The sequence below is a fragment of the Mucor velutinosus genome, assembly GCF_035048745.1.
Source record: "Mucor velutinosus strain NIH1002 chromosome Unknown tig00001569, whole genome shotgun sequence".
NCBI lineage: Eukaryota > Fungi > Mucoromycota > Mucoromycetes > Mucorales > Mucoraceae > Mucor > Mucor velutinosus.
Genome location: NW_027041921.1, coordinates 1,712,951 through 1,740,445, shown reverse-complemented (window position 1 = coordinate 1,740,445; position 27,495 = coordinate 1,712,951). Strand labels below are relative to the sequence as shown.

At 40.5% G+C, this 27,495-nt stretch overlaps 11 protein-coding genes across 11 annotated transcripts; 4 read left to right on the top strand and 7 right to left on the bottom strand.

Moving 5' to 3' along the window:
- Window positions 1-337: 337 nt before the first annotated feature.
- ATC70_012765 (uncharacterized protein) lies at window positions 338-2,219 on the top strand (the record flags this gene model as incomplete). Its single annotated transcript, XM_064831936.1, has 4 exons — window positions 338-485; window positions 545-1,024; window positions 1,089-1,366; window positions 1,434-2,219. 4 exons carry the CDS (start codon window positions 338-340, stop codon window positions 2,217-2,219), a joined length of 1,692 nt encoding a protein of 563 aa, XP_064678216.1.
- A 346-nt stretch (window positions 2,220-2,565) lies between these two features.
- Window positions 2,566-3,382, bottom strand: ATC70_012764 (Oxidored_FMN domain-containing protein; the record flags this gene model as incomplete). Its single annotated transcript, XM_064831935.1, has 3 exons — window positions 2,566-2,910; window positions 2,971-3,111; window positions 3,182-3,382. 3 exons carry the CDS (start codon window positions 3,380-3,382, stop codon window positions 2,566-2,568), a joined length of 687 nt encoding a protein of 228 aa, XP_064678215.1.
- Window positions 3,383-4,107: 725 nt separating this feature from the next.
- Window positions 4,108-5,574, bottom strand: ATC70_012763 (uncharacterized protein; the record flags this gene model as incomplete). The annotated part of the gene is made up of 4 exons (XM_064831934.1): window positions 4,108-4,587; window positions 4,659-5,179; window positions 5,238-5,320; window positions 5,381-5,574. The coding sequence occupies 4 exons, from the start codon at window positions 5,572-5,574 to the stop codon at window positions 4,108-4,110; spliced, it is 1,278 nt and encodes a 425-aa protein (XP_064678214.1).
- Window positions 5,575-5,918: 344 nt separating this feature from the next.
- Window positions 5,919-7,309, top strand: ATC70_012762 (uncharacterized protein; the record flags this gene model as incomplete). Its single annotated transcript, XM_064831933.1, has 5 exons — window positions 5,919-5,975; window positions 6,032-6,116; window positions 6,173-6,378; window positions 6,433-7,079; window positions 7,135-7,309. 5 exons carry the CDS (start codon window positions 5,919-5,921, stop codon window positions 7,307-7,309), a joined length of 1,170 nt encoding a protein of 389 aa, XP_064678213.1.
- Window positions 7,310-11,263: 3,954 nt separating this feature from the next.
- ATC70_012761 (uncharacterized protein) lies at window positions 11,264-12,348 on the bottom strand (the record flags this gene model as incomplete). The annotated part of the gene is made up of 2 exons (XM_064831932.1): window positions 11,264-12,213; window positions 12,270-12,348. The coding sequence occupies 2 exons, from the start codon at window positions 12,346-12,348 to the stop codon at window positions 11,264-11,266; spliced, it is 1,029 nt and encodes a 342-aa protein (XP_064678212.1).
- A 778-nt stretch (window positions 12,349-13,126) lies between these two features.
- Window positions 13,127-15,325, top strand: ATC70_012760 (uncharacterized protein; the record flags this gene model as incomplete). The annotated part of the gene is made up of 3 exons (XM_064831931.1): window positions 13,127-13,540; window positions 13,598-14,791; window positions 14,849-15,325. The coding sequence occupies 3 exons, from the start codon at window positions 13,127-13,129 to the stop codon at window positions 15,323-15,325; spliced, it is 2,085 nt and encodes a 694-aa protein (XP_064678211.1).
- A 25-nt stretch (window positions 15,326-15,350) lies between these two features.
- On the bottom strand, window positions 15,351-16,668 carry ned1_2 (lipin Ned1; the record flags this gene model as incomplete). The annotated part of the gene is made up of 5 exons (XM_064831930.1): window positions 15,351-15,490; window positions 15,549-15,669; window positions 15,730-16,343; window positions 16,406-16,610; window positions 16,666-16,668. 5 exons carry the CDS (start codon window positions 16,666-16,668, stop codon window positions 15,351-15,353), a joined length of 1,083 nt encoding a protein of 360 aa, XP_064678210.1.
- Window positions 16,669-18,648: 1,980 nt separating this feature from the next.
- Window positions 18,649-19,999, bottom strand: ATC70_012758 (uncharacterized protein; the record flags this gene model as incomplete). The annotated part of the gene is made up of 4 exons (XM_064831929.1): window positions 18,649-19,428; window positions 19,479-19,652; window positions 19,708-19,842; window positions 19,892-19,999. 4 exons carry the CDS (start codon window positions 19,997-19,999, stop codon window positions 18,649-18,651), a joined length of 1,197 nt encoding a protein of 398 aa, XP_064678209.1.
- Window positions 20,000-20,287: 288 nt separating this feature from the next.
- ATC70_012757 (uncharacterized protein) lies at window positions 20,288-21,648 on the bottom strand (the record flags this gene model as incomplete). Its single annotated transcript, XM_064831928.1, has 5 exons — window positions 20,288-20,459; window positions 20,518-21,005; window positions 21,064-21,157; window positions 21,216-21,556; window positions 21,610-21,648. The coding sequence occupies 5 exons, from the start codon at window positions 21,646-21,648 to the stop codon at window positions 20,288-20,290; spliced, it is 1,134 nt and encodes a 377-aa protein (XP_064678208.1).
- A 213-nt stretch (window positions 21,649-21,861) lies between these two features.
- Window positions 21,862-23,303, top strand: ATC70_012756 (uncharacterized protein; the record flags this gene model as incomplete). The annotated part of the gene is made up of 3 exons (XM_064831927.1): window positions 21,862-21,956; window positions 22,016-22,259; window positions 22,314-23,303. The coding sequence occupies 3 exons, from the start codon at window positions 21,862-21,864 to the stop codon at window positions 23,301-23,303; spliced, it is 1,329 nt and encodes a 442-aa protein (XP_064678207.1).
- Window positions 23,304-24,564: 1,261 nt separating this feature from the next.
- ATC70_012755 (uncharacterized protein) lies at window positions 24,565-26,512 on the bottom strand (the record flags this gene model as incomplete). Its single annotated transcript, XM_064831926.1, has 4 exons — window positions 24,565-25,519; window positions 25,575-25,745; window positions 25,923-26,067; window positions 26,131-26,512. The coding sequence occupies 4 exons, from the start codon at window positions 26,510-26,512 to the stop codon at window positions 24,565-24,567; spliced, it is 1,653 nt and encodes a 550-aa protein (XP_064678206.1).
- Window positions 26,513-27,495: the final 983 nt, after the last annotated feature.

Below are 27,495 nucleotides of genomic sequence, written 5' to 3'. Positions count from 1 at the left end.
GATAAAGTGGTCAAGCAGAGGGCAGTGTACCTGTGGCCATCACATGAGATGAGATGAGATGCTTGACATTTCATCTCGTATCCATCTAACCGATAACTGATGAAGACCAACTAAAATGCCATGCTGTAATGAAACAACTCTTGTGTCGGCCGTGATACATGTTATCACCGGGATCGACGTCCCTTATCGAGTAGTTAATTCCTTGGCAACATTCAGCATGGCACCAACAGAGATCGGGCTTTAGGTAACTCGAAATCTGGAAGCTATAAAAAGAAGTCGAAATCTCCTTTAACCAACTTTTTTTTCTTTTTTCTCTTGTTCTCCACATTCAAGAAAAATGGCCAGTGATGTTGCTTATCATCGCGTTCAACCTCAAAACGAGTTGAAGGGGAGCTTGCTGTTCAAATATAGATTAGCGAAAGCGTTGACCATGGTGAGTCTATTTGCCATCATCATCATGGCACTTTGCTCGATATTTTATCCCAGTAAGTATGCTCTCTATGTGCCAGTGGAGAGCTGTAGGCTGACATGATCTTTAATGTAGACTTTACCTACACCAGCAACACCAGCAGCAATCAAGACACAAATCAACACCAAAATGCTGATAACCAACAGCAACAACAGGAACAATCCCAAACTCAGCGTTGCCATTTACCAGCCATCATTAAAATGCCCACCAGCCCTGATGGCACTTATACACCTCCTACGCCCCATCACTCTTTGGTGGAGGCTGTGGGGTTTGCTTCCAACCAAGAATACCAGGAATACTGTAAACTGTATGATACTGAAGTGGGCGCATTCTCGGACGAATGGCCATACAACCAAAACGGTGAATGTGGAAACTGGCAAGAGAAATACACACAACTGCACAAGACAGATATGGCTTATTTAGAGCAATACAAGAACGGCATTTTCCCCAAGGACATAGATATCGAGAACAGACCTAAATTTGTGTCTTATCTTTGCAAGGAAGTGCCCAAAGATAGTAATCGTGGATGTGGTGGTTTAGCAGATAGAATGGGTGGTCAGTGACTAAAGAGAGACGCTTGCGACGAAGACTCCTTGTTTTACTGATTTCTTTAATTTAGGCATGATCTCTACCTTTTTTTATGCTTTATTGACAGACAGGGCTTATTTGTTGAATTGGGCTCCCATGAATCCATTGCCATTGGAGGCTATCTGGGAACGTCCACATGTGGATTGGTCGCACGATCCAGAAGAGATGGAAGCCTTGTTCACGGATGACACTAATCCTTTATTGGGTTATCAAAAAGTAGACACTCTCAACAAAAAACTCAAGGATCTCACAAAGATCATCTTCCCTGATGGTGGCAATACTGACTTGAAGGAATTGTGGAACGGCACAGTAAAGTATTTTTTTTATTCTCTCTCTCTCTGCCGCCCACTGTAGCATTCTAACTCGTTTTGCACAGTATGTCGAAGTCAGATCAAACCGTGGCTACATTGTTCGCACATTCAACGTTCATCAAGGATACAAGAAGCTCCTGAACCACATGGGCCTTACCAAGGACAACGCCTTTAGATGTATCACCAACTTTTTGTTCAAGCCCACGATTGGTTCCAGGCGTTTCTTGAACGCATACAAAAAGCTGTTCGAGATGGAGAGCGTGCTGAGTATCGGTATTCAAGTGCGTACAGACGACAATGCACTTGCCAACCCACAGTACGATGTCAATGGATTAGAAAAGTGGGGCCATTTCTTGAAATGCGCTGGTGAACTGGCCAGTTTTAAAAAGAAGGACCATCACAAGCACATTGTCTTCTTTTTGGTCACTGATTCTGCTCATTTGCGCGATGAGTTTGTTGCGCTCAACAGTAACCGTGAAGCGGCCAAAAAGTACATTGGTGAGGACATTGTGGATATCTCTAGCATGGTCATTACGGGTTTGCCTATCGAACACATTGAGCCAGATCAGATTGCCAAATACATTGATGTCGAGGTCCACAAGGAGGTCAACTTGCAGAGAATGACACCTGGTGTCAATAGCGCTTACATGGAGAATTGGTTGCTTGGCGAGACCCAATACCGTGTGATCAGTATTCAAGGTTACGGTAAAATGGCTTCCTTCTATTCAGGTGATGATAAAACTTCCATCTCGATGCCCAAGCCCAGCACAAAGTATCCCTTCCCTGTGTGTAATAGCGATGAATCGTTTACTACCTTTGACTGGCTTAGTACTACTTGGAGTTTGGGATAAGCAAACAAAGCAAAAGCGCTTTAGCTATACTTATTTATTAAAAAGATGTACTATAAACTTCGTATATATTCAAGCAAGGTGTCTAGTGTGTTGACTTGGATGTTACCAGTGTTTTTTTTTATATCTATAGTTCAGAGGGTTTGCGTATGTAGCCTCAATGTAAACGCTTTGGCGCTGTATTCCAGATGCAAATGGTCTACAGTGTTTCATGTACCTGTTTCACCAGATTGAATGCATAATCGGCTTTAGATGGCCGCAATTAGTGGATTCTATGAAGGCTTTAAAGCTTTTTTTTTTAGGAAACTTGAAATAAATAATGAGGCGAATCTACCACTGATATGCTAGTTTAAGCAGAGCCCTTAACGAGTACTTGGGCACCAGCAAACGAGTCCATGATGTGAGCATAAGAAGGCAAACGCTTAGCGAACAAAGCAGCCATACCGTTGATATCCTTACGCCAATCACGGCCCAATTCACAAGCAACAGCAAACCAGTTCATGAGTTGAATGCCACCTTGTTGCACTCTCAACCAAGAAGCATCACGGACAGCCTCGCTGAAGGTACCAGAAGCATCGGTAACAACAAAGACCTCATAGCCAGCCTTCTTGGCAGAAAGGGAGACAAAAGTAACACAGACATCAGTAACAATACCTGAAATGATCAATTGCTTCTTGCCTGTCTTCTTGACAGCCTATGAAGTGGAATGTGTGAGTCAATACAAATAATGATGAGCGCCAAGAGGTAAACGTACAGCTCGGAACTCTTCAGAATCCCAGGCATTGATTTGACCAGGCCTGGCAACATAGCTAGAGTTGGGGAACAAAGCCTTGAGCTCAGGGAGCAAGATACCGTTGGGACCATCTTCACGAGAGGTGGTGAGGACAACAGGCATCTAAAATTGAGCTGTCATGAGTAAAAGTCCAAATGAATATAAAGGAGCAGTGCGACACACCTTAAAGTACTTGGCCAGACTCGGCCAAACCCATGATGTTGTTCAAGTAGGTATCAGGGTTGTAGTCTTGAACCAAGTTCAAAAGACCAGTTTGATGATCAACAAACAAAAAGGCAGCATCATCCACGTTAAGACGGTTGTAGAAATCAGCAGAAACGGAAGAGATCAAGGCGGCAGCACCGACGAAAGCGGCAGTAAAAGAGAAACGCATTATGAAGAATGAGCTTGAGCAAAAGAGATGGCTGTGAGATGGTGAAATAAGTAGATCTGTCAACCTGATTCTGCATTTATACATTTTGCGCATGGATGTGCTACACCTGTTTGGGTAATTTCTTCGGTGCCCATATCAGGAAGTTTGATCTGTGTTAATTCTCCACATAATTGCGTAAGTGAATCTTGCGCTCTCGCAGACCAAAGCCCCCCCTTTTTGTAATATTTGTCACCAAGCTTTATAATCACCCATCTATCAAGGTTATATCTATTGGAATCAAGCGTCAAGGCGAGTATACATATAAAGAATAATGTGATGAATTTAATTGAATTGATAAAATCAGCCGGGAACACACTGAATCTTTTTTGGGAAGGCCATCTTAGATTGCCATTCATTCATGCCCTGATCAACTGTACGGTTTAAAAGAATATATCTTTTAATGAGTTAGTGAGGCTCACATAATCAAGTGCCTCGTAGAAATCTATCGGTGGGTGATTTGTTTTGCATTGCTTACAGTTGCCTCGATTACAGCGCCTCACTTTGCTCCTAGCAAATGTGCATTTTGACTAGTATAGCGATGGCGCCAACTTCTCAGCGATCTCTACCTGGATGACAGACATGACAGAAGAGGGGCCTATTGCAACACATACACAAATTGTGTGATTCGAGGTAATAATTGATATAAACACTTTTTTTTGTTTTGTTTTGTTTTATTTTTCGTATAATTAAGAGAGTTCAGCAGCCTTTTGATATAAACTAGAAACGACCTTATCCACTTGTTTCAAGGTCTCGATAGCAGTTTCATAAGTTTTGTCCTCCTCAGGCTCATCAAAAACAATCAAACAACCAGCACCTTGATCGAGAATACCGTGGAACTTTTTATCCAAGATCATTTGTGATAATTTAGCTTCTACTTGTTGTGTGGGTAACTTGACCATATCAGCAATGTGAGTGATCTCAACACGAGAGAAAGGCTCAATGATGCGAACCAAATTTTGTTCCAAAAGCGTATCGTACAATGCTGCCAGTTGAGTGCGGATGATGGGATCGTTGTTGAGTTCGTTGGTGTATGTGGCCAATGCTGTCTCGAATTCTTGCAGGTTTCTATTTTTGTGAGCATGAGCAACTGCCTTCATGGCATCAATTTCTACACCAGCATATCGCAATGCGACCTTTCCGCCGATAATTGAATGGACATCTTCAGTCTATAGAAGATGTGCGATATTAGCGATCCATCTCTCAATAGCTCCTTTCACCAGTCAAGCCAAATACTTACCAAATTCAACATAATCTTACACAACAACATGTACTTGAGAGCCAAAATAGCCTTGGGATCTTCCTGACTGGAGAAACCTTCAAATGTCTCGAAAAAGTAAGAGTAAGCTGTCTTGTAATCCTTCTCCTCAGCATGAAGAACACCTGATTGCATATCCAAAGCAGCCTGTAATAAGGGAGGGCAATAGATAGAGTTGGCAGAAGTACGAGCAGAAGTCAATGCAGCTCTTGATTTGGGCAGATTTCTCAAGGCATGACAGACACGACTTTCAAGTAACTGAACTTCAACCAAGACCATCTTATCATCCAAACGCTTCAACTCCTTCAAGAGCACTGAAATCAAGCTCAAGGACTCATGATACATCTTGTTATCCAAGTAAAGAGCAACGAGACGAGTTTCGAGTGCTTGCTTTAAAAAGAGACGCTTCTCTTGAACACACCATTCAATGTTTTCTTTGCAGATTTCAATTTGGAGAGGAAGACAGTTGGGAATGTCGCTGAAATAATCAATGAGTGAACGAGCTATAAGGTGGATTGTGAGTATGCTGTTATAAAACGTGTGTGGGAGATGCGCTCTTACTCAGTTTTGCAGTCTTGGCTTTGGCAATAGACAACATGAAAGGACGAGATGAACGAATCAATTCTGCAAGCTCTTGAGGAAGTCTAACAATGGTAGTGAGTTTAATAGGCAATGCTGTGAGTATCATGAGCTGAATAGTTTACTGGAGATCTCTGTAGAGTTGGGCGAGTTGTGAAAGAGCGTATTCCTGCTCTCTTAACGTCTCTTCAGAAGTAGATTGCTCTGCCATGATGGCTTTGTAGGAACGAGCAGCGTCTTCAAATTTCTTGGCTTCCTTGAAATCATCAGCCTGTTGCAATCTACTGGTAGGAGCGGGTTTTGTTGTAGCAGTAACCATGTTTGTTGTTGTAGATGTATATGTAAGAAAAGAAGTGTTTAGTTTAATGCCACTCAAAGATTTGCCCTAAATCTCTCTCTTTGAACCCCCATTGACCTTGTCCTATAACCAAGAGGTCACCTTGGAACCGAACGATTACGCGTTCACCGTCACGAACATGCAATGTTGTATATGACGATTGCTATCCATGACCCTCTGCAAGAAGGGAGAAGCAGCAGCGCAGCCTCAGCTAGCACCGGGCGCTGCTTGGAAATGTGCTGGGTGGGGGGGTTAGAGGAGGACACGCGTACGCATTAGACTTGTCTATCTCTTTTGTTCTTTTTTACAAACTATAACAATACAACATGTCTGCACCCATTGATGATAATCAGGTCCCCAAGATTCCTGATCTTGCTCTCGCTGTAAGTCAGACGAGTATAATTCGGCAGCGGAAATGTACTCACATTGCAACATGTAGCATCAACGTTTCATTATTAGTCAAGGTCCAGTTGAATTAAGAGATGAAGCCAAGAACAAACTCTTTGAAGCCATCAAGGAGAACAGTATGTATTTTAAATGAGAGATGTAGAAGCGGCCATTTGACACTGATATACATTAGACATGGCGCCCTTCTACAAGATCATGGTAGAAGAGCTTCAAGCACCTTTCGACCAAGCTTTGTACGATGCCATGGCTGCAAAGAACGAGGAAGAATTAAAGAAGTTTGATGATAAGGCAGTCGACGCTGAGCAAAACCAAGGAGAGACAGAGATCAATGAAGCCTTTTTGTCCAAGGCTGATTATTATGCCAAGATTGGAGACAAGGTGAGATGGTGTATAGTGTATCATCAAGCAAGCGCTGACATGATTTGCTACTAGGAAAACGCCTTGACAGCATACGAAAACTTACTAAAGAGATCAATCACATTGGGCACTCGCATCGATATTGTATTCACCTTTGTTCGTATCGGCTTCTTCTTCAACGACAACAGCCTCGTCCGCCCCAACATTGAAAAGCTTCGAGAATTGATTGAACAAGGCGGTGATTGGGATCGCCGCAATAGATTGAAGGTATACGAAGGTGTCTATCTCATGTCTATTCGTGATTTCAAGGGAGCCGCCTCTTTGTTCTTGGATACCTTGAGCACTTTTACCAGCACCGAGATCATGTCCTACCAAGATTTTGTCAAATATGCCGTCTTGACCAGTTTGATCAGCATGAAGCGTGTAGATATCAAGAAGCGAGTATTGGATGCCCCTGAAATCTTAGAGGTCATCTCAGATATCCCTCATCTCGAAGATTTCATGGCTAGCTTGTACAATTGCAAATACGCTCAGTTCTTCCGTTCATTAGCAGCCATTGAACAAGCTCACTTACGCACATCTCGCTACCTCTTACCTCACATGCGCTACTACATCCGTGAAATGCGTATTCAAGCTTATGCTCAATTACTGGAGAGTTACAGATCATTAACAGTTACAAGCATGGCACAAGCATTTGGCATGAGTGAAGAATACATTGACAAGTAAGTTGTGTTTAGACCAGTTGTGTAAGTTTGATGCACTAAACTAGATGTACAGGGATCTCTATAAATTCATTGCTGCTGGCCGCCTCAACTGTGTTATTGACAAGGTAAATGGGATCATTGAAACAAACAGACCCGATGCAAAGAATGCCCAATACCAAGCTGTTATCAAGCAAGGTGATCTTTTGTTGAATAGAGTCCAAAAGTTGAGTCGAGTTATTGATGTTTAATAAAAAAAATTATGGTGTTTACAAATAATATTATGCTTTGCGAGTGTTTATGCTTCGGGTAGCTCTCTACTTAAGCTTCGCTTCGGTCAGAACAAACCTGCGCAGCGGCAGCTCGCGCTACCGATTGCCCTTGCATATCTTATCAAAATAATGCTACTTCCATTTTGACCCTCCACTTACACATAAAAACCTTTCATATTATCTGTGGATCTGATTCTTATGCGATGCTCTGCATCCGTATATACGTAGCTAGTTCATATACGGGCAAGCATCATACTGTTATTTCCCCCTTTTTAGTCCTTAGTGCTCCTAATACAGCAAAATCCGAATGCATTTGAGTTGCGTTTTCTTGCGTTCAAGGCCGTTTTAGATTGTCAGAATAGCACCAAACAATTGCTCTCATCTGGCAGTTACTTTCTGACATCTTTGCTCAACTTTTTGGGGATCAAAAAAACATGGCCAAAAATCGACCAAAAAGCATGAGGTACCCCCTCATGGATTTCATCGAAAATCAAACAATCGCGTTTTTGACCTTGATAATGAAGACTTTTACTATAGTATATCTTGAATCAAAATGTTTCTATGGATCTAACCTAATCCCTGAAATCATCTTTGTGGGACCTTGATATGGAAAAATCTCGACTTTTTGACCAGAAACCTCTTTTCATATTTTACAAAATTGCTCAATAAGTTTATTCAAAACATCTACCTTACTTGGCACCATTGGATGCGCCTTGAAAAGCACTCCAAGAAAGCTTAAAAAAGCATTTGAGGATTACGACAATTTATATAGTCGAATCTGGAAAGATAGTTCGATCTAGTCGAAAATGATTAACATCTGGCCAATCTAGGACAGACCATGAAACTGGGGTTGAATTAATTTTGGCTGGTGCGGCCAGCTGGCAAATTCAATGCCCTTTTCATCATGAAGGCAATACAGTAATAGATGCCTTTAAAGTGTATGGAAAGTAGGTGGGAAACTACATAGTACTATGGCTAGTCATGCTATTTTTCTTGCATTCTATGTCTTATAACAACGTCAGTCTATCAAAAAAATTTATGAGATCAACTTTCTTCCTTTTTGAGGCTTTGAAAGTGTTTGGGGATCATAAATTTATTATGTTACGGTGAGCAATCCAACTCTTCGGTTGGTTTCTTGACCTTTGGTGGAAACCAACCTGCGTCCAGGTGGCTCGCACTGCCGCGGGTCTCTGGCTAATATTGCAAAAAAAAAGAAAAAAAAATTAATAATAGCTAAAATGTTTGACGAAATTTGTGTGGAATACATCCACTATGATCTGCATTCCGACAGTTCATCCAGTTACCAGATTTAGATATAAACTGTATGTACACTGGATTAGATGTACGATATCGATTTATACTATAAGAAGATATGGACTTCAGATACGCTAGTACTATAAGATTCATACTCTATAAGATATAGGCTATAGATGGCACCACGGACATGGATGGCACTATAGACTTATACTTGTATTCCGACATGGACTACGGATGTTTACCATATCTGGATAGGCACCACCAAGATTAATGCAATATGAGCTTGTTGCTTCAGGTGTGCACTTTATGATCCACGCTATAAGACACATGCTTATATCCGTGATACTAGCTGCAGATACTTTATGTACTACAGACTTGTACTATATATGAGACATGCTACAGACATGCATACGATATGTTATAGACATGCCATATATCCAGCAGATACATGCTAAAGATGTATGCTCAGCGATATACACTCAGATATGTACTATTGATATAGACTAAGGAGACTGTACCTATCGGATACATGCTGCTACTAGATCGATATTAATTATCCTTATAGAAAGGATAGATCAGGGTACTTTGGATGAGAGTCTAACTATTCATCCAGGCAAAAGCTAAATCATGATTAGCTTGCTGGAGTTGTCTTTTAGCATGATTAGACATTACTTGATCTGAGTTGACTTATTTGTCAATCTAATTAATAGAACTTTTATCCATTGTTATAGTATATAAGAAGGATCATCTACCTGGCCAGTAGAGAGACTTCAGTTTACTTTACACCTGTCCGTTTGATAATAAAACATACCTTTATCAAGTTGACTTCATTGCTTTTTATTCTTTTTTTCCGTGATTTTTAGTCTATAAAGCCTCAAATTCCATAGTGTGCAATAAAGTATATAATCTACATCTCTATTTATATTATTTGGTTATATTTCTTATATGGTAGCAATTTAGTAGCTGCCAGTGATTCCAATATTATATATTTTTGTTGGGTTATTTAGTTGTTGATCTGATGGATCAAGAACGGTATTTCAACATATGGCTCGTAAATCATGCGTAAAGAATAGCTTTTACTTGTTGAGCATATATCTTTTTGATGCTTACTTATGCTACTACACATTATACTACCCTTGTCACGCACTTTAGTATCTCTCATCTCTCATTTTTAGAGTACTCCACCCTTGCTATTGTCATGCTAATACTATTATTATACATGCATCTCTATTAATAATGGTAGCATGGCTTGATTGAGATGACATTTATTTTGGGTACTTTTATGGTGGGAATCCAGTCTAGTTTACTTCAAACTGTTGTGTATAAGCGATCTTCACTCAAATTTCATGCACTTCTTTCTTACCAATAAACATTTGGCACCTTTTTTGGTATTGTTGCTTGCAGTGTGTCAGCAAAATATGTTAGACATTACCAGTATTTAATATACGATGAAACATTTGGTCAGCAGAAAAATAGCCAAGCAACCGCCTATCTAGCAGCAAAAAGAAGAAATGTCGCAAACAAACTAGCAACAATGAGATCAATGTGTAGGATCCTCAGAAAGCAACCAATATCATTATTGCTGTATTAGTAAAACTCAAGAATTATAGTATCGAGCAGATGGATGAAGCTTTATTTGTTGAAGAGATACTTGAAAACCTGATAGCGAACCTGTCTTCTGCTGAAGAAAAGAGAAAACTGAATGTTGTCTCGCAAGGCAGTTCAAAAACGACATTGGCGAAGCCAGATTTGTTTCTCTCTCAGGTATGAACATCTAATTAATTGCTATAATGTGTCATAAGAATTCCAAAATGCACAGCACGGGCCACATCCATGTTTATCAAACTCACATTTGATAACATATTACCACATCTGGAAAGGAGCATGGCTAATATCATGAAAGTATCAATTGCTCTCCTTCATTCAGTATTTGTTAAACAGCTTTTTAATGTGAGCAATGTCAACAGCACACCATAGACTGAAATGCTTATATAGTTGATAGTTTATCCTGCACATTGGCAGTTTTCAGAATGGTTTCAATTATCAAGGTAGAGCACTTTGGTATTTAAATCACTAGTATCAGTAAACTGATTAGTACAGAATCAAATGATGTGGCATTACTCTACTTTATTGTTAACACGATAGAGGCACAATTTGCCAACATTTATCATTCAATCATACCTAATTTGGCGCTTTCTTCAGATGCAAGTCGAAGCGAGCAGCTTAAGTAAGTAAGATAACTAGAACAACCTGTCTTGTATTTGGCAGTGATACTACACAGTCTTGTTTATGATTACAATCAACTGAAAAATGACCTTGACGCATTAGCATATACTATCACAGAATTTATAGTTGATGGTGATCTATTTAATGAAAAGACGTCTGATTTTAACAAGAATGCGACAATTCGATTTGACCAATTACAGGTGCGATATACCTCCATGGGTGTAGCTTCCACAGACGTACTTGCTTTACTTTGGCGAGGATCCTTATGCTATGAAGCCTGACGAGTTTTTCAGTATCTTTGTCAAGTTCATTTCAGGTCAGAAGGTATATATATAAGGCAGCATGCATTGAATTAACACGTATTTATAAAACGATAAGTGAGGAATTAGAGTGAATGCATCTATAAGGGCAATGCAGAGGAATGCCCAGAAGCTAGCTCATAAAGGTGGTTTATTCATTTGCAGCAGCTGCTACATTATTGTTATTCTTCCAAATAGAGTATGATTTTTGGTAGAGTGGCATCAAGATATCCGTTTGAGACAAGATCAGAATGTTACGAATACGGTCCAAATGACTTGTGTTTGGCTTAAACAACTCTTGGCGAAACTTGTCAAACTCATAGTGAGTGAAATCGTACATGGTTTGGATGGTTGGCTTGAATTTGGCCTTGAATGACTCCATTTGTTCCTGCAGCTGTGGCCATTGCTGCTGCTGATGTTGTGTCATGACACGAACCTGCTCCAAAACCCACGTGCGGATCATTTGCTTGATTTGTAGCTCTTCTTCCATGGTAGCAGACGCCTTTTTGGAGATCTTTCTAGAGGCTCTCGAAGAGAGTCGATTGACAACATGCATTAAACGTTCCATGCCATGCTTTTCTTCTTCTTCTTGATGCTGTTGCTCGTCTTCAGCCGGAAAATACTGCTCCATCAGTGTTTCAAATTGATTGGCAATGTAGTCAATGCGAGGGTTCACGACATGTGCAGCTTGGGCCATGTGTCCTTTGATAGGCTCCACCAGCAGCTTGTCTGTAGGGGCGTTAATGATCAATGGAAACTTGCTTTCAATCAAGTCGAGGGATTTATTTCCAATGTGATTAGCACAAACAATGACCTTGTTGTTTTCATAGTAAGGCTGAGCAGTGGATATTATGGTTTGTAGTTTTGTTTCAGCATAATCAAGTGCTTTTTGACCTACAGCATGCTGCTTCACCATGTTTTGAGCTCCTACAAAGCCATCTTGGATAATGGGGATAGCAGCAAATCTTGAAAAGAAGCTCATGGTAGCGGTGCTGCTGCTGTCAATCACGGTGATTTCAGGAGTTTCTTGCTTTTTGAGCTCTTCCTCATCTTGTCCCATACTAAAGCCAGAGTCGCCTCCAGTACTGGCACTATCATCATCTATTTTGCAAATATTAGTCAGACTGTAACGCATGCGATGGATAGCCTTCTGTTACCAGAGGACGATGATGAACCAGTCAAGGATGGATACTCTTCATGCTGATGCATATCTTGAATTTCAGCGTCTCTAGACATTGCTTTGTGTTTGTAATAATAAAGTATATAGAAAAAGAGCAAAAAGACAGAGAGATATGAGCTTATTTATATTTATATTGAATGTAATATTCATATGTCTATGGGGAAAACATGTTTGCAAGATGAAACACTCTCTGTAAATGTTGTATATACTTGTGAGATGTAACTGTTTATTAAACAATTGATTCAAATCATCTGATAAAAATGAAAACAATTCTATCTGTAATGCACTCGGCCTTGTTTCTTATCCATTTGTATGTGAAGATACCTTACCTTAATACAAGAGAAAAGTGGTTTATGGGGCAAAGAGATGCTTCATCCGTGATCTGACAAGCACCAAGCAGTTTTTCCCCCGAGTGGCAGAGTCTTTTTGAGCTTTTGCACATCAACAAACTAAAACTTTAAATCATATTGTTACAAACACTAATTTTTTTTCCAGCAGATAAACAGCTACAAGATAAGAGCAACATCCGATATACGAAATTTCCTGGATTTTCATATGTTGTATATAATACGAAATCCATATGCTACGCCTTTTGTCTATTACTAATCGATGCCTTCTTTAAATTCCGGTTTATTTGAATTGCCTTTGCTTGTTCGTCATACTTACATATTTCATTGGTTTAAAAACGACATCTCTCTCTCTCTCTCTCTCAAAAAGTGCAGCAACCAAGAAGTCTACTGCGGCAAGGAAATGTAAAACCTCTTAAAAGTGAGATTTTCTTTTTCTTCTTCTTCATTTGACAACTCTCTCAATTTCTTATCATCTTCGCCTAATATGGACGCTGCTTTCAATGCCAACAATACCAACAATGCCAACAATGCCACTTCCTCCTCTTCTACAGAGACAAACAACAAGAAACGAAACAACCATCGTCGTCGCAATAACAAAAAGACTGAAGATGGTAAAAAGGCGCGTTCAAGTGCCGCAAATTCGAATGCCCAACAACTACCATCGTCTGAAGAAGGGGGCAAGCAGCAGCAGCAGGAAAAGAAGCCATTAAAGGGCTTCAAGAAGACTCCCAAGGAGGATGAAGAGCAGAAAAACGAGGATCCTGATGGAGAGGTGTGCTTCATCTGTACTCATCCTATCGACTACTATGCCGTAGCTCCATGCGATCATCGTACTTGTCATATGTGTACCTTGAGACTTCGAGTACTTTACAAGACAAAGAATTGTGCCTACTGCAAGGTAAATTATGTTTGTAGGTGGATCAGCAATTGCAGTGATATTAAAGTATATACTTAGGCCGAAGCCAAAAAGGTCGTTTTCACCAATGATAGCGAAAAGCCGTATGAGGACTACAAGCGAAATGACACACCCTTCTACGACAAAAAGTACGGTATTCGATTCGAGACAGAAGATATGTACAAAGAGACCATGGTGCTGCTTCAATACAACTGCCCTGAACAAGACTGTGAGGAGGCATTCGAGAGCTGGAACGAATTGAAGCGTCATGTCAAGCAAGCACACGATAGATCATGCTGTGATTTGTGTCTTCGCAACAAGAAAATCTTTTCGCACGAACACACCCTTTATACCCAATCGCAATTACAAAAACATTACCGTGAAGGAGACGCTTCATTCAACAAGGACGATGAAACTGGATTCACGGGCCATCCAGAATGTGTGTTTTGTAGGACACGTTTTTACGGTGCGGATGAGTTGTTTGAACACTGCAGAGATAAGCATGAGAAATGCCATTTGTGTGAGCGAAAGGGCATCCAGCATCAATACTACGCCAATTATGACAGTTTGGAGAAGCATTTCAAGAAGGATCACTTTTTGTGTCAGTACAAGGAATGTTTGGACAACAAATTTGTCGTGTTTGATTCAGATATCGACCTCAAGGCACATGAAGTCAAGGAGCACGGTAATTCGCTGTCTCGTCATCAAAGAGCAAAGCAAGCAGAAGCACGTCGTGTGGATGTCAATCTGAACTACGGCAACAGCAACAGCAGCCAACGTAATAGCAATCCCACCAGCCGACAGCAACGAAACTTTACAGCAGAGGATTTCCCTGATATCAATGGATCTGTCTTGTCTTCATTACCATCCCAGATGGCATCTGCTAGTTTATCAGAACAAGAGCAGTGGCCAACATTAGGTGATGATACATCGACCAGCGGAAGAGCCTCGCCTTCTGGAGGAGGATCAGGAAGTGAGACGGAATCAGGTATCGTGTCTCGGCATGCTGCTGCATTGGATCGCGTGGCAGATATTTTCAAGAACGTGGAAAAGGTCATCAAGTTTCGTCAGGCCACCACTAAATTCACAAGTCTAAGCAGTGATGCGGATGCCTATGTCAATACCATTTTTGAACTATGTGGCAAGGATGCGGAACTTACGGCTAAGGTGTTGACAGGTGCCAAGGATCTCATTGACAATCGTTCACTGAGAACCAACATGATTCATACTTGGAACAAGAAGAAGAATCCCAATGTAAGTTGTTATGGTTCGGGATGAGACAAGATGATGAGTAAATGACACATTCGATAGTCTTCGCTGGCCAATTCAGATGACACTGGCTCACCCCGTGTCTTGGTGGTGAATCCTGCTTCCAAACAACAAAGAAAACAAGGTATCGCCAACAAGAAGAAGCCAGGCGTGTGGGATAAAGTAGCCTCTGCTGCCATGGATGCGGGTGGATACAGCAACAGCAGCAGTAGCAGTAATATTTCATTTCCACCTATTCAGTCCAAAACACCCTGGAGCGGTACCTCCACACCACGAACACATTCCAACAGCGATTTACAACAACTATTCCCTGCTTTGCCGTCCTCAACAGCTGGACCATCGAGAAGAGCTGAATTGGATAATTTGCTTAGAAAACCCAATAGAAATGCGTGGGGAGATTCTTCTTCTGCCATGGCAAGTGAATCTGAACTCTCATCAGATAATACCAACAACAACGATATGAATAGAAAGAAGAAGGGAAAGAAGGGAAAGCAAGTTTTATTTCGTGTTGGCTTGTAAATAAGTGTTAATAAAATGGCTAGAACTACATGTTGGCATTGGCTTGCACTAGTGAAAATGGCGATAGTGCCATGGCTTTGGGTTGAGATTTCTTTTCTGTTGTGTAATCCCATAATTGTGTCAGTAATTCGGGCCCTAATGAATACAAATCCACCATGAATTCATCTATCCATAGGGTTAAGGGCGGTTTTTTTTTTATATATCTACAATTTAGATACGCTACCGTCATTGTCTTCCACCACTGTTTCTTCTTTCTTGTTTCGAAGGATCAATGTCTGAACTTCTTCTATTTGCTCAGGTGTTAATAATGTTAATCGTTTCGCTAGCTCCAGCATATCCAACCCCTAAAGAAAACACACATGTCAATCAACGATCAAAGCCTGTAGGTCATGCATGGATTTTACCACTGGTATTCCCCAAGCTTTTCGAACATGGTCGTCCACTTGTTTGGAGTGTATACTGCTTGCATTTTCTATGTCTGTTTCGTTGTAAATATCATCTATAATCACACCATCTTGAACCGTTGGCTTCTTTTGCCGTCTGTATCCGTGCGCTGCTCGATACAAATCATCTGATTCAGCACTTGATTCGTGATCTTGCAAATTGTACAGCATGGTTAACGATGGCGATGTAGGAGGGTATTTGATGTGATTGTTAGAAGAGAGCGAAGGTGCCATGGAACCTCCATTGTCTGCAGGCGAAGATGTCGACGGTGGTGTTCTGATCTTTTTCGATGTCATCAAGCTAGGGCTTGTGCGTCGTTTTCTGTTATCAATGTGGATGGTTGTCTGTAGATCACTGTTGGGAAGCTCCATTTGCAAGATCCGAATCAGTTCCGGCGAAGGATTGTTAAAGACAATGGTGTGTTTGATGGTATAGATGGGTTCACGAAAGTGTAGATCAAACAGAATCTCCTCTGGATCAGGTTCTTGCAAGAAATCCTTAAAGTAGAGTACGACACGCATATCAAACTCTCCCCAACCTTTCTCTTGCAATAAATAAGGTTCCTTTTGAAATTCTATACAGGTATTTACTGATGAGCATCTCTAACATGACATGCACGCATAGACTGATCAATACCTCTGACAGGATTTACAAATGTTGGATGCAGCCAGTATTCCACATGATCCAAAAGATGATTCAATTTTCCCTTCTTTTCTCGATTATTATCTACAGCCACGACCCTGATCTTCCAATTTCTCCATGGATGTCCTTCAGAGGCTTTTGCGCTTGATTTCAATACATGATTTTGACATATAATTTTGATATCTTGGGTATAGACGTTCTATTCACCATGCGATTAATATCTTAACTATAGTAACTGTTGGCAGGGCGTTTACCATGTTGTGATGTCCTCAATATTATATATGTATGGAAATCGAGAATTGAGTCTATCGCACACGTCAGTCCATTAGACAGGTTCGTTTTATATCGTGATGAATCAAACCCACTGTATATTACAAATTATAGAATCTCTCAAATGATCAACAATACATGCAAACGCTCCTCCTTATATATATATACAAAAGAACAGTAACCTAGGTGATTCTCTTTTTTTTTTTTTCTCTCTCTCGCACAGTTGTACAAAGAGGCAAAAAAAAAAGAAAGTGAGAAAGGGAGAGAGAGTGTGTGTGTGGAAGGGAAATGCACCTTTATTTTTATTGTCTACTCGACATATTTTCTCTTTGAACCACAGATACGTCACCTGTAGCTTTGTTTATGTAATACATCAAAACGAAACATGATGGATTTTCACTGGGATTTAATTGATCAACCATTCATCCTTCCAAGGAACACGAGCGTACAGAGCCTTGATGTAGAGAAAAAGATCGGCATTGTAGACATGTTGACATGGTAATGCCAGTTGATGAAATTCTTGATTGGGCATTCAAGTTTCAATTGAAGTTTGTGGGATTCACCAAGATTTAACATATTTATGTCTATAACAAACGGATATGATACGGACCACCTAATACTTCGAGCCATAGAGTTATGAACCATCTATACTTCAGTTAATTTTGTAGTATAATAATAGTTTTTACTAGATGCAGGCTGTCTGCTGCGTCTAAAGTACCCAGCTTGCCTTACAAACGACATCATCTCACTAATAAGCTGTCTCACTGTGCTATGATACAGCGATACAACAGTGCCACTCAACTCTAATATTTCCAGCTGAATATTTAGATGTAACACCATGCTCTGAAATCAGATTAATGTGTACAACGTCTTTATGTCTTTGTATCATAACAAAGACGCGCCTATTGACAAGCGAATGTATGAAACACAGCCACATTTGACAGCTTTCAGGTCTTCATTTCTTGACATGTAGACCTTTCTGAGCCACCGGAATAATGCTAAATGATTGCTCTCGAGTAGCAGTAACTTCTTGACACCTTTGCTCGACTTTTTGAGGACCCAAAAAACATGGCCAAAAATCGACCCAAAACCATGAGGGATACCTCATGATTTTCATCGAAAATCAAACGACCGTGTTTTTCACCTCAGAAACGAAGGCTTTTACTATGGTATATATTAACTCGAAATGTTTCTCTTGACCCAAGGCAACCTCTGAGACTTTGTTTGTGCAACCTATATATGCAAAATCTCGACATTTTCGCCATAAACGTCATTTCATATTTTCAAGGATTTTTCAATAAGTTTATTCAAAACACGTCTTTTATTTAGCACCATTGGAAGCGCCTTGAAAAGGCTTCCAAGAATATATTAGGAAGTACGGGCTGATCATCACAGTTTCTATAGTCAAATCTTACAAAATAGATTAAAAAAGTCGAAAAAAACAAAATCTGTCCAATCTTGAAAAGAAAAAAAAAAAAAAGCGTTCTGAGTTTGAATTGATTTTGGCGACGCTGTTGCCTGCTGACCAAAATGCCTTTTTCATGATGACAGTGATGATTGGGATGCTAATTAAATGGAACATTTAAGAGTTGGATCGAATGTGATTAACCTCGTTAATATTACTCCAGTATTTTCGTTCTTATTCTTCACTCAGGATTTCATGAGCATGCTTGTAAATGCGAAAAAAAAGGGGTTTCCTTGTTCGGTACTCAATGTTAAATAGCTGTATACAAACAATGTAAAGCAATGACAGGCTGTGCCACGAGCATGTGCGTCGTCACGAGAAGAGACAAGTGTAAATAAATAACATTCTGTTTTGTACGAACCAATATACCTAACATTGCACTCAAGTGACATAAGTATGGAGCCATCAGATGATCCATAAGAATTTTTAAGGTGTTCTGTATATCAAGCCTGATAACAGGTGTGTCGCAATCTCATTGCATACACCTAAAGTCTAGAAACAATCATGATCGTTTATTAGAAAAACAAGCACTTGCCTTCGAAAATCTTGTTTCAAGGGCAAAATTCACAATGTTTTGATCTAGTTCATACCAATACGGAATTTTATCCAATTTTTTCAGGTCTGTGTCAATGACTTTGACATCGTAGTGAAACATAAGCCCATTGTCGAGAGTGATAGACTTGTGCCTTGATACTGCTGTTGCTGGTATTACATTAATCATAATCGAGCAATCCTTAAATGTCATGGATAGCACATATTCAAGCACTCTTTGTATATCTGTTGTAGGGGTATCAGGATGTAGAATCCGCTTTTTGTAATTCTCGACTACTTCTGCAAATGTATCAATGTCTGCCTCTATGTTGTCTTGTTGTTGTTGGTACAAAGGCAATATATTCTCTACATCCAAAGAGTCTAAATCAGCCTGTAGCGTTTTCAGTAGGGGCAAAATAGGGTCTTGAATCACAATAGCTTTCAATATCTCTAGAAGCAGTGCTTGCTGAGATGCTATTCCCAACAATCTTTTGTATTCAGCATCTGGATCTGCTTCAATTAAAGAAATGTTTTGTCCATTGATCGATATTTTGAGTGTCTTTTCTTGTGGTGATGTTCTGAGCAGTACATCCAGCGCTTTGTGTACCATTGATGTCGATTCCGAGTAGAGATCCATAGGGCAGTATCCATTGGGTTTTGTATCTCGCAGATGTGAATGCATACAAAAGCGACAGTAGAGTAGTTTGATCTCTGTTACAGTGCCACAGGAAGGTTTGAACCCCCATTTAGGCTAAATAGGTTGGTTGGCATGAAAAATAGGTCATATACATTGACGAGTACCTTTAATTCAAATGTGAGTGTAGGTTTACCGGGCCACATTTGAGTGAGATCTGTCATTATAAATGAAACTGGCGCATCTGTGATTATCTCGGTTTCAAGACGTGATGATGGCCGAGCAGATTGAACATTTGCTGCTAGTTGAGCCAAGAACTGTTCACCAGTCGCAACGGGTTGCTTGTAAACAACGATGAAGTTAGCCATGAAATCAGATACACCATCCATCTCTTACCAGGTCAAGTACATATTCTTTTCCTAATAGTGGTCGAACGACTTTGTCCATAAATTCTTTTTGTAACAGCAACGTTTGCCTATTGACATGCTTGTTCTTGTCATTGCTCTTGATAACACGCAATACTTTCCCAATCTGTAAATAAGTTAGTTGACGAATGAAACAGTAAATGTCGTCAACTTACAAAAGCCCTGTCTGAGCCTACGTATCTCACTACCAAATTTTGATTGCCCTCACCAACATAGCTCCAATCATTCGCTTGACGTTCCTTGTTCAAAGAGGGAAATTTCATCACGAAAGAAAAAAGAAGTCTTTCCCACAAGTCGACCATACATTTCATAAAGATGCAGGTTCTGCACATCATGCTGGCTGTATGTGACCTTTAAAAAAGGGCGCGCCATGATGCCATTCTCTTGGGAATCGGTTGATATGGCGGGAGTCTTGGTTTACTCTCGCGGTATGGCAATCAAGACATATCGAGCGCATAATTTTTTGATTTGGGGTGGTTCGCAATAGGCTTCGCTCAAGCCGGGGCCACCTTTTTCTTTTATTAATGCAAAATGGCAATGAAAAGCATCGATTACACACCCAAAATCTTGAATTTCTCATTCGTAGGTACTTGGCTAATGACCACTCTTCCGGCATACGATATCGAGGCAAAGGTCCACGTATCTGCTGGGCTCCATGCTACTTTGTAAACGCTATCTTCATGCTGATCGTATGTGCAAATCAAGCCGTCTGTGGGCTTCTCACTAGCCAAACCAACAAAATTAACTTTTAAAGGCCATTAAAGCCCTGATCATTACTTACGTGCTTCTATCGTCTCTCTGTGCATCCTCATCCTCATCCTCACTCGAGCTATCCAAGTAGGAAGCCGACGACACGGACACCACATTGTGTAAATTGACCAACGTATCAGAACCCGACGTCAGTAGCAATTGATCTTGCAAATGATTGAATGCCACAGACCACACCCAATGCGAATGTCCCTCCACTACCATCATCGGTTGCGACAATTGTCTGACATCCCAGATATTCACCATGGCATCATCACCGCCTGTCACCACGCAATAGGGCTTATTGGGATTATAGTCCACGGCTCGAATAGTGCTCTTGTGTGTATCAGCTCTACTAAAACTGCTCTTGCCCGACCTCAAATCCCACCCTGATAATGTGCGATCGCCTACAGTGATGATCTCGGGTTGGTGTGGGTTCCAAACAGCATTTTGAAGTTGTCGTAGTGAGGGTGAATTGGTGTCTGTTGAGAATGTGGGAGACACATCCATGGTGAGCGAGGTCTACATATACCCTCTTGTTTAGCCGACGAGAATTCACAACCTGACAGCTTATACTCACCTGACATTCGCCATTGTGTATTGATGCGAGGTATATTTTGTTGGCGTCTATTGAGATGATTTGCTGGCTCTGTTCTTTTGGATCCCATAGCACTCTACCTCAATCCATAAGAACCCAATGATGGAATTCATGCAAACCACACACGCACTTACTTTTTGATGCCCTCTTGCTCTAATGTCACTAATGAAGTGAGGTTGTGGCGATGATCTCTGCCGCCGTCATCCTTTGTCATTGCTGGTTTTCTCCACAATGTTGCTTTCCTGTTGAGTGGATTTCCAGAGACAGGGCTATGGCATGTGAACAGCAAATCTTGGTCTGTTGGGCAAGAGACAATATCCCACACTTCTTCAGGGTGATTATACATGGTAGGTGTAATCATGGTATCATCGTCGTCATATTCCAGTAGACACACCACGTTGTCTTTTGCACCGACTGTGCCTGCCAGAAACTTACTTTGCTCGGTGCTACTGGTTACTGGTGTCAAGCATCTCGCCTAAATTACGGTTAGTTTCGAGTACTTTTTTTAGATGGAAATGCAACTTTTACCTGGTGTCGAAGGCCAAAGACGCTCGAGTTTTCCGTCATGTATAATATTGAAGGACAGTAAAGGAAGCCAACGTTGATTGCTCGTTTTGTGTAATGATGTAAGAGAGAGTTTGCAGAGTCACAGGCAGGTGTTAATCAGGAGAAAAGCGACCAAACTAAGGCATCCACGCGTCAGTAGTTATATTGCACTCCTTCTGTCTCTTCTCTCTCTCTTTTTATATATATATATATATATATATATTATCTCACAAAATGGATGGTATATTGACTCAATTAGACAGGTTGGATTACAAGCAGTTTGTGGAGGGGTTTACCATCATCGTCTATGTTTTTGAACAGTATCTCAAGTAAGTGACATTTTGTACAAGATTGTGGCTGCCTGGGATTGACCGTGTGTGTGCGGTAGTTACCGTCAATACACTCGCTACTTGATGCCAAAGCGTCCTAGTGAGCTGGCTGATATCGTCACTGAAGAAGACTTCAAAAAGGCACAATTGTACAATTATGACAAGTCCAGATTTTCCTTTGTCGTAAACTTTTGGAAGCTCGTTGAAACTGTGTTGATGCTTCATTATGATGGACTTCCCAAAATCTGGGATATTGCTGGTAATATATTGTTCAAGGTTGCTGGTTACGGTGCTGAATATGAGGTATAAATCTACAAGCTGCTGGACAACACACTGGCCTCTGACTTTTTCTAATAGATTCTTCATTCACTTGTCTTCCTCACCCTCTTCACCTTGATCTCCACCATCACATCGATGCCTTTCAGTCTATATTCCACCTTTGTTGTCGAGCAACGCCATGGATTCAACAACCAAACCCTCAAGCTGTACTTTGTCGATCTCTTGAAGTCTCAACTCATCATGGCAGTGCTCATGTTCCCTTTCATGTCAGCATTCCTGTGGATCATCAAGTCCACTGGTGACAACTTTTTCTTTTATGTTTGGTTGATCGTCATGGCCTTCCAACTCATCATCATCACTGTGTATCCCACCTTTATTCAGCCCTTCTTCAACAAACTCACGCCTATGGAAGATGGTGAATTAAGAACTCGCATTGAGGAATTAGCAGCTCGCATCCATTTCCCTCTGAAGAAATTGTACGTCATTGATGGATCCAAGCGTTCTGGTCACTCTAATGCCTATTTTTACGGTTTTGGCAAGAACAAGCACATTGTCTTGTACGATACCTTGATTGACCACTCCAACACGGATGAGATTTGCGCTGTATTGGCTCACGAACTCGGTCATTGGAAGATGGGCCACACGCTCAAGTTACTTGCTGTCAACCAAGTGTACTTGCTGTCCATTTTCTGGTTGTTCTCCTTCTTTATCCACAACAAACAACTTTATCAAGACTTTGGATTCAATACCATGCCTACCTTGATTGGTTTCTTGTTGTTCCAGTTCATCTATTCCCCCATTGAAAGTGTGATTGGATTCTTGCAACATGTGTATCAACGCAAGAACGAATACGAGGCTGATGCCTATGCTCTCAAGTTGGGTTATGCCTCAACCTTGCGTAGTGCTTTAATTAAATTGAGTGTCAAGAATCTTGGTGGATTCAATGTGGATCCTTGGTACTCGGCCTGGAACCATTCTCATCCCAGCCTGGTAGAGAGATTAAAGGCTCTTGGTATTGCTCCTACTCAAGATAAGCCCATTGTGGTAGAAGACAAGAAAGAATTGTAATAGAATTGTCATCAAATCATTTTTTGCTATAAATATTATTAAATTGATTTCTCAGAGTCATGAGCTCCATCCATTGCGTAAATAGTGTGTATCGTCGCATTTCATTAGAGTAGTCTCCTCAAAGTGTCTTCAAATTCTTGATCTTTACCTTTGTCCAGCTCTTACTGTAAGCTTTATTGAACATGTATCATATTATTGTTGTGAGCTTTTGAAGCTTCCACTATCAATTGCCAACCCTCGTCAACCGTGGATTTAACTTTTCTACAATGCTCCACATCATTATCAATGAGAACAATCCATATTCAGGTAGACAGCATACTTGCATTGCCCCTTACTACTCAAAAGTATGCGAAATACAGCGAAATGTCGATGTATTTGAGGAGCAATTTCTCGCGTTGGAAGCCTTTTTAGACCGTCAGATTGGCACTAAATGGTTGCTTTAATCTAGCACTAATTTTCTGGCACCTTTGCTCAATATTTTTGGGTTTGCCAAAATTCGACAAAAGCCCCCTCATGGAAATTGTTGAAAATCAAACGATTGTGTTTTTCATCTCAAAAACGAAGACTTCTACTATGGCATATATCAGATCAAAATGATTTTATCAGTCTAGAGTTACGTTGAAACTTAGTTTGTGGGACCTTGGTATGCAAAATCTCGACGTTTTGAACCAAAACCTAATTTTATATTTTATATCATTGCTCGACAAGCTTCTTCAAAAGGCCTTTTATAATTGGTACCATTAGATGCGCCTTGAAAAATACTCCAGAAAAGCTTAAGGAAGCATAAGATTATCACGACAGTTTACTTAGTCAAATCTGGCAAAATAGGTCGAATCAAGCTCAAAAAGTTCAGAAATCAACGAATCGTTGCAGAAAAAAAGTCGAACATTAAATGAAGTTTGGCTTTGGCGAGAGCACCATCACTAAGTTTGGATACATTTTTTTTTTCTTTTTTGGTTCTGATGCGCAGGTTTATATCTGATAATGTCAGTTAGCTTATATTATGACTAAAACATATGCAGTATATAGGCTCAGTTTTCTGATCAAGGCTTTAGAAACGCTTTACATTAACAAATTTAGCATTTCAAAATCACTAAAAATATCGCCACATGCAGTTTTATATGTAATTCAATAATATTTCTGATTTATTTTACATTGAGTGAAATAACATCGTATTCAAGTATTTTGGGAGTGTGTAAAAAGTACAATTTGCGTAAAAAGGGGGGGAATGAAAGGAAGTGGGGTAAAGAGGTCGACATCCTTATAACTTGGCTTGAGGGCTGACAGTGACAATAGAATCATACAACATGGTGGTGACAAAGTCATCGTATCTCTCACCAGTGAGGTTAGAGGCAAAGGCGGCCTTGGCAGCTTCGTATTTTGTGTTTGCGTACTTGGAACCAAGTTGCTTCTTAATCTTCTCAATCTCTTCATCGAGCAACTTCAAGTTGAGTTCACCAGTAACCTTCTTGCCCTCGACGGTGGTAGGTTGATGGCGAGCCCATTGCCATAATTGAGAGCGACTGATTTCATAGGTAGCAGCATCTTCCATCAAGTTGTGAATTGGCACACAACCAACACCTCTTAACCAGGCTTCCATATAAGCTAAACCGATTTGAATGTTTTCACGGATGGAATCTTCGGTGATGGTACCCTTAAAGTTGATGTCTATCAAATCAGTAGCAGAGACCTTGACATCATCACGACGAATGTGAAGTTGGTTAGGAGTAGGCATGTGTTCGTTGAAGATTTCAAGAGCAATCTTGACAAGGTCAGGATGAGCAACCCAGGTACCGTCATGACCAGCAGTGACTTCACGGAGCTTATCGTTGCGAACCTTGGTCATAGCAGCAGTGTTGGCTTCAGCGTTGTTCTTGATAGGAATTTGAGCGGCCATACCACCCATAGCATGAACACCACGCTTGTGACAAGTTTGAATCAACAAACGAACATAGGCATCCATGAAAGGAACAGTCATGGTGACAGAAGAACGTTGAGGCAAGACGAATTCAGGGTGGTTACGGAGCTTCTTGATGAAGGAGAAGATGTAATCCCAACGACCACAGTTCAAACCAGAAGAGTGATCACGAAGTTCGTAGATGATTTCGTCCATCTCGTAAGCAGCAAGAAGGGTTTCAATCAAGACAGTACCACGGATAGTACCACGAGGAATGTTGATCATATCTTGAGCGGCATTAAAGATGTCGTTCCAGAGTCTATTGGCATGAATTAGTAACTTGTATCATGCAGAATGATTGCACAAATGCTTACCTAGCTTCCAAGTGAGACTCCATCTTGGGCAAGTAGAAGTAAGGACCCTTACCACGCTTGACGAGTTCCTTGGCATTGTGGAAGAAGTAGAGAGAGAAATCAAAGATTGAAGCAGAACAAGGTTCACCGTCAATGAGGACGTGCTTCTCAAGCATGTGCCAACCTCTAGGTCTACATGGGTGAGAGATGAACTGTTAGCCAATGATATTCACATCGGAAATCGCCGTGTATGAAGCCCATGAATCAAGTGTGTGTATCCGAGTTTTTTTTTTTTCATCCCAAACAATCGAGTATTTCACATGATAGTACTCCACGCACGACTCTCAAAAAGGAAATTTTGGGTCTTACCTGACGAGAAGAGTAGCGAGTTGACCATCCTTGCGAAGTGCATACTTCTTGCCATTGGGGTTGGTGAAGTCAATGGTCTCACGAACAGCATCGCGCATGTTGACTTGACCAGAGATGACATTCTCCCAAGTAGGGGCGGTGGAATCTAATGGAATAGGTTTAATGATGTGAATCGAGTTGGAAAATCTCAATTGATCTGCTATTTTACCTTCGAAATCAGCCATGAAGGTCTTGGCTCCAGAGTTCAAGGCATTGATAACCATCTTGCGGTCAACGGGACCAGTGATTTCAACACGACGATCTTGGAGACCAGGAGCGGGAGGAGCAGCACGCCAGTTGGGGTCATTACGAATGAAAGCGGTCTCGGGCAAGAAATCGGGGAGGACACCACGATCAAGAGCTTGTTGACGGAGCACACGCTTTTGCAACAATGTCTTGCGAGTAGGGTTGAAAATACGTTGAAGAGTTGCAACAAATTGTAAAGCTTGAGGAGAGAGGATTTCAGCTTCGGCAGCGGTGACAGGTGCCAAGACAGCGACACCAGGGACGCTAGATTTGATGAGCTTTGCAGTTTGAGACAAGACAGACATTATAGATGATGATTAGACTAGAAAAAGAAGAAGCAAAACAAGACAAAATGGAAAATTAACAGCTAGGTTTATTTATACTTTGCCTTTGAGATGCTTGATTGCTTTCTAATCTAATAACTTTAAGGACTGCTAGTCCACCGAGTTAACTTTTTTACAACCTTTTTTTATGGTATCACATGCTTGTTTTATCATATTCACATGGACTTGACTGATGGAAATGCGGAAGTAATTGACTATAGATTACGGTAATATCCTTCGTATTAAAATGCGAGTTTTCTATTGCTTTCTCACTCTTTGAATTCATCGCTTTTCAATCCATGATTTGAATTATACAAGCTATAAACTAAATTAGTATTTTAAATTCCATTATCTCGTTTGTACACCAATAACAATCAATTTATACCGATATTCTCCATGACGTATAGTATAAATGTTGATTTCAACAAAAGGGTATAAACGATAGGAGTTAAACTTCCGCCCATCGCCTTCTCTTTCATTTGAGAAAAAATCCCGGTTAAAGATTATGGAGAGCAAAAGATAAATTTGCTTTCTCTCCCTTCAAACATTCCAATTTTTGATGACCAATATGGAATACACGCATAAAGTTACATATGTGATCAAACATTTTAAAATAGCTTTATATGGTATTTTAAAGAAACTAGATGTGCAATACACCAATAGCGACGTGTTTGCATGTCATTGTGCAGTGGATATTCTAATAATGATGTTTCTTAATATTTAGTTATGCACACCACATCCGTCATCAAAGGAGGGAGAAGGAAGATATCTTGTTTTAATGTTTTTTTACCCACGAAAAAAACCATTTAAGATTTTCTCTTTGATCCATCCACATGAACCCAATCAGCAGCAGCAAAGTTTGACTTGATGGGCCATGAAAAAAAGCGGGGTAATTCCAATTGCTACGTTACGCAATGTTTGTTGTACACAAGGTCATAGTTTAAAGATGATGAATAAAAAGAAGC